This window comes from Mustelus asterias, chromosome 8, assembly GCF_964213995.1.
Source record: "Mustelus asterias chromosome 8, sMusAst1.hap1.1, whole genome shotgun sequence".
Taxonomy (NCBI): Eukaryota; Metazoa; Chordata; class Chondrichthyes; order Carcharhiniformes; family Triakidae; genus Mustelus; species Mustelus asterias.
Window position 1 is genome coordinate 140,103,048 of NC_135808.1, and position 6,000 is coordinate 140,109,047.

Below are 6,000 nucleotides of genomic sequence, written 5' to 3' on the forward strand. Positions count from 1 at the left end.
GGAAGGGCCGTGGGTGTCGTTTATATGGATTTCGGTCTGGCATTTGACAAAGTCCCACATGGCAGGTTGGTGCAAAAGGTTAAGGCTCATGGGATACAAGGAGAAGTGGCTAGATGGGTGGAGAACTGGCTTGGCCATAGGAGACAGAGGGTAGTGGTCGAAGGGTCTTTTTCCGGCTGGAGGTCTGTGACCAGTGGTGTTCCGCAGGGCTCTGTACTGGGGCCTCTGCTATTTGTGATATATATAAATGATTTGGAAGAAGGCATAACTGGTGTAATCAGCAAGTTTGCGGATGACACGAAGATGGCTGGACTTGCGGATAGCGAAGAGCATTGTCGGGTAATACAGCAGAATATAGAAAGGCTGGAAAATTGGGCGGAGAGGTGGCAGATGGAGTTTAATCCGGATAAATGCGAAGTGATGCATTTTGGAAGAAATAATGTAGGGAGGAGTTATACAATAAATGGCAGAGTCATCAGGAGTATAGAAACACAGAGGGACCTAGGTGCGCAAGTCCACAAATCCTTGAAGGTGGCAACACAGGTGGAGAAGGTGGTGAAGAAGGCATATGGTATGCTTGCCTTTATAGGACGGGGTATAGAGTATAAAAGCTGGAGTCTGATGATGCAGCTGTATAGAACGCTGGTTAGGCCACATTTGGAGTACTGCATCCAGTTCTGGTCGCCGCACTACCAGAAGGACGTGGAGGCGTTAGGGAGAGTGCAGAGAAGGTTTACCAGGATGTTGCCTGGTACGGAGGGTCTTAGCTATGAGGAGAGATTGGGTAAACTGGGGTTGTTCTCCCTGGAAAGACGGAGAATGAGGGGAGATCTAATAGAGGTGTACAAGATTATGAAGGGGATAGATAGGGTGAACAGTGGGAAGCTTTTTCCCAGGTCGGAGGTGACGATCACGAGGGGTCACGGGCTCAAGCTGAGAGGGGCGAAGTATAACTCAGATATCAGAGGGATGTTTTTTACACAGAGGGTGGTGGGGGCCTGGAATGTGCTGCCAAGTAGGGTGGTGGAGGCAGGCACGCTGACATCGTTTAAGACTTACCTGGATAGTCACATGAGCAGCCTGGGAATGGAGGGATACAAACGATTGGTCTAGTTGGACCAAGGAGCGGCACAGGCTTGGAGGGCTGAAGGGCCTGTTTCCTGTGCTGTACTGTTCTTTGTTCTTTGAGAACTGGCGTAGCCATAGAAGACAGAGGGTAACAGTGGAGGGGTCTTTTTCCGGTTGGAGGTCTGTGACTAGTGGTGTTCCGCAAGGCTCTGTACTGGGACCTCTGCTGTTTGTGATATATATAAATGATTTGGAGGAAGATGTAGCTGGTGTGATCAGTAAGTTTGTGGACGACACGAAGATTGCTGGAGTTGCGGATAGTGATGAACATTGTCAGAGAATACAGCAGGATATAGATAGGCTGGAACATTGGGCGGAGAAATGGCAGATGGAATTTAATCCAGATAAATGTGAAGTGATGCATTTTGGTAGATCTAATGTAAGGGGGAGCTATACAATAAATGGCAGAACCATCAGGAGTATAGACACACAGAGGGACCTGGGTGTACAAGTCCACAGATCCTTCAAGGTGGCCGCACAGGTGGAGAGGGTGGTGAAGAAGACATATGGCATGCTTGCCTTTATTGGACGGGGCATAGAATATAAAAGTTGGCATATGATGTTGCAGATGTATAGAACGTTGGTTAGGCCACATTTGGAATACTGCGTCCAGTTCTGGTCGCCACACTACCAGAAGGACGTGGAGGCTTTGGAGAGAGTACAGAAAAGGTTTACCATGATGTTGCCTGGTATGGAGGGTCTTAGCTATGAGGAGAGATTGGGTAAACTGGGGTTGTTCTCTCTGGAAAGACGGAGGATGAGGGGCGACCGAATAGAGGTGTGTAAAATTATGAAGGGCATAGATAGGGTGAACAGTGGGAAGCTTTTTCCCAGGTCGGAGGTGACGAACACAAGGGGTCACGGGTTCAAGGTGAGGGGGGCAAGGTTCAACACAGATGTCAGGGGGACGTATTTTACACCGGGTGGTGGGGGCCTGGAATGCACTGCTGAGCAAGGTGATTGAGGTGGACACGCTGGGATCGTTTAAGACTTATCTAGATAGCCACATGAACAGACTGGGAATAGAGGGATACAAACGAATGGTCTAGTTGGGCACATGAGTGGCGCAGGCTTGGAGGGTCGAAGGGCCTGTTCCTGTGCTGTATTGTTCTTTGTTCTTTGAATCCCCCACTGTCAACATTCTTGGGGTTACCATTGACCAGAAACTCAACTGGACTCGCCACATAAACACAGAGGCTATAAGAGCAGTTCAGGGGCTTGGAATACTGTGGCGAGTAACTCACCTCCTGACTCCTCAAAGCCTGTTCACCGTCTACAAGGCACAAGTCAGGAGTGTGATGGAATACTTTCCACTTGCCTGGATGGCTGCAGCTCCAACAACACTCAAGAAGCTCAACACCATCCAGGATAAAGCAGCCCCACTTGATTGACACCACATCCACAAACATTCAATCCCTCCACCATCGACGCTCAGTAGCAGCAGTGTGTACTATCTACAAGATGCACTGCAGCAATTCACCAAAGATCCTTAGACAGCACCTTCCAAACCCATGACCACTTCCATCATGTCGTTCCAGTCCCACACAACGCGACTGACTCTTAACTACTTGGTGTGGTTTAGCAAAGCGCAAACCCACTGCCAAGGTTGGGTGAGCAGTGGACCATCAGCACCTTCTCAGGGAAGCTAGGGAAGGACAATAAATGCCAACCTTGCCAGTGATGCCCAACCGCAGGCTTGGCAAAATGTCAAAATCTGAGCTTCACAGTTTGCTTCATTTGATTGCGATGTTAACAGAATGACTGTCTTTGCAGCTTCGCTAGAGGGAGCACAACAGCTTAACATGATGGGTCTATTCCGGAAGATTGTGGCTAAAGAGGGACCGTTTGGCCTCTACAGGGGTCTGGCCCCCAACTTCTTGAAGGTGATCCCTGCTGTAAGCATCAGCTACGTGGTGTATGAACACATGAAGACTGCTCTAGGGATTCAGTCCAGCTAAAATTGGCCACATCAACTCAGGGAACCAGATTTCAGCCAATCAGCAAATCTGGTTTGCAGCTTCATACAGATGGACAGAGGCAATTCCCAGGCCTCGGGCTCCATTCAGGGGAAAGTTGGGAAACATTTCTTCACTCAGGATGTTAGAAGTTTGGAAATCTCTCCCACAAAAAGAAATGAATGCTGGACTAAATTAATGATTTTTAAATCTGTGCTTGATAAACGTTTACAAACCAAGGATATTTGGGGCGGCACGGTAGCACAGTGGTTAGCACTGCTGCTTCACAGCTCCAGGGACCTGGGTTCGATTCCCGGCTTGGGTCACTGTCTGTGTGGAGTTTGCACGTTCTCCTCGTGTCTGCGTGGGTTTCCTCCGGGTGCTCCGGTTTCCTCCCACAGTCCAAAGATGTGCGGGTTAGGTTGATTGGCCATGCTAAAATTGCCCCTTAGTGTCCTGTGATGCGTAGGTTAGAGGGATTAGTGGGTAAATATGTAGGGATATGGGGGTAGGGCCTGGGTGGGATTGTGGTCGGTGCAGACTCGATGGGCTGAATGGCCTCTTTCTGCACTATGGGGTTTCTATGATTTCTATGATTAAGAAAAATTGAATCTAAGCAGGGAAATGGAGTTAAAATATAGATCAGCCATGATCTCATTGTTTGGTGGAATTTGAAGGGCTGAATGACCTATTCCTGTTTTCTCAATTCCAAGGCAGAGTGAAATGTCGGGAATTGCAGAACCTGATTCTTGAAACTGGTTACACAAATCACCGAATCCCAAAGTTTGGAGCAAAATTTCCAGCTCAGTGTTTGACTCTTGGGCCTTGATCTTTGCTTAACAGTGAGCCTGACTTAGGGCCTTGACTGCAAAGCGACCCTGACCTCATTGGCCTGGGGAATGACCTCAATGCTATTGCAATGTGTATTCTAAGATATGATTCTGTTCAATTGCCCCAATTTCTAGACAAGCTCACAGTCGACCTGGGTTGGTGCTTGTGGTTTTGTCTCGAGTAGAATCATTTTATCAGGTGTTCCTCAAATAAAGCATGAACGTTTTGAGAAATATGCACATTTTTTACTTTTTGTCCACAGTATAAATTTTCTGGAAGTCTGTGTCTCTGGGAATAAATTTAATAACTTTTTCTCAGCTTTGCTTTGTTCCGTCTTACACTTCAACCAAATAAACTTTAAATGCTCATTATTTGTATTGAGTGCATTTACTCTCAATGTTCTGTCTGACGCTGTGCCTTTCTAATTGGCCAAATTACTCTGTGATTTGAGCCAGTGACGTTGAATATAAGTCACCTTGGAATCACTTTCTACACTACCTTGTGCTTTAAATGTAACGCTGGTGATGATGTTTTAAATAAATAATGGGTCTAATTTGAGAAAGTTTTGAGTGATTAATCTGAAATGATTGAAATGTAGTAAGCAGCTTTTGACTTGTTGGTTTCCCTCATGTACTTTTTGTACTTTTATTTTATACATGTTGCATGGATTATTTTTTATCAATAAACTGCTATGATTCATTTCTAACAGTCTGTAGCAATGTCTTAATACGTCAACCTTGTTTATTCACCCCAGCTTCTGATACAGGGTGGAGCCCAGTCTATCATCTCATTGCAACGAATTAACAGGTTAGAGGTCGAATCCATCGATCCAAGTTCTTGACAAGGGTGTGGCTACTTGTGAATGCTCACATGCACACGCACAGATGCAGACACATGCACACGCACGTACACACACAGACTTGGATGCAGACATACATACAGATGCAAACATAGATGTATCGGCCAACAAGGGATCAGGCCATCTTGTATTGGGTGAAGTGCAATGAGAAAGGGTTAGTTGGCAATCTAGTTGTGAGGGAACCCTTGGGGACGAGTGACCATATTGCGGTAGAATTCTTTGTCAAGGTGGATAATGATGTAGTTGATTCTGAGACCAGGGTCCTGAATCTCAGTAAATGGAACTATGATGGTATGAGGCATGAATTGGCCATGATAAGAACATAAGAAACAGGAGCAGGAGTAGGCCATCTAGCCCCTCGAGCCTGCCCCGCCATTCAATAAGATCATGGCTGATCTGAAGTGGATCAGTTCCACTTACCCGCCTGATCCCTATAACCCCTAATTCCCTTACCGATCAGGAATCCATCTATCCATGATTTAAACATATTCAACGAGGTAGCCTCCACCACTTCAGTGGGCAGAGAATTCCAGAGATTCACCACCCTCTGAGAGAAGAAGTTCCTCCTCAACTCTGTCCTAAACTGACCCCCCTTTATTTTGAGGCTGTGCCCTCTAGTTCTAGCTTCCTTTCTAAGTGGAAAGAATCTCTCCACCTCTACCCTATCCAGCCCCTTCATTATCTTATAGGTCTCTATAAGATCCCCCCTCAGCCTTCTAAATTCCAACGAGTACAAACCCAATCTGCTCAGTCTCTCCTCATAATCAACACCCCTCATCTCTGGTATCAACCTGGTGAACCTTCTCTGCACTCCCTCCAAGGCCAATATATCCTTCCGCAAATAAGGGGACCAATACTGCACACAGTATTCCAGCTGCGGCCTCACCAATGCCCTGTACAGATGCAGCAAGACATCTCTGCTTTTATATTCTATCCCCCTTGCGATATAGGCCAACATCCCATTTGCCTTCTTGATCACCTGTTGCACCTGCAGACTGGGTTTTTGCGTCTCATGCACAAGGACCCCAGGTCCCTTTGCACAGTAGCATGTTGCAATTTTTTTCCATTTAGGTAATCCAATTTGCTATTATTTCTTCCAAAGTGAATAACCTCGCATTTGTCAACATTATACTCCATCTGCCAGATCCTCGCCCACTCACTCAGCCTGTCCAAATCTCTCTGCAGACCTTTTACGCCCTCCACACGATTCACTTTTCCACTTATCTT

The 6,000-nt window shown here is 46.5% G+C and overlaps 1 protein-coding gene across 1 annotated transcript in view; it reads left to right on the top strand.

The window, feature by feature from the left end:
• The window catches only part of LOC144497596 (mitochondrial adenyl nucleotide antiporter SLC25A24-A-like), a 137,826-nt gene extending 133,206 nt beyond the window's left edge, over positions 1 to 4,620 (top strand). Inside the window, exon 10 of the mRNA XM_078219041.1 lies at positions 2,902 to 4,620. Coding sequence (XP_078075167.1) covers positions 2,902 to 3,086 — 185 coding nt within the window. The 3' untranslated portion in view covers positions 3,087 to 4,620. The remainder of the gene's footprint in view (positions 1 to 2,901) is intronic.
• Positions 4,621 to 6,000: the final 1,380 nt, after the last annotated feature.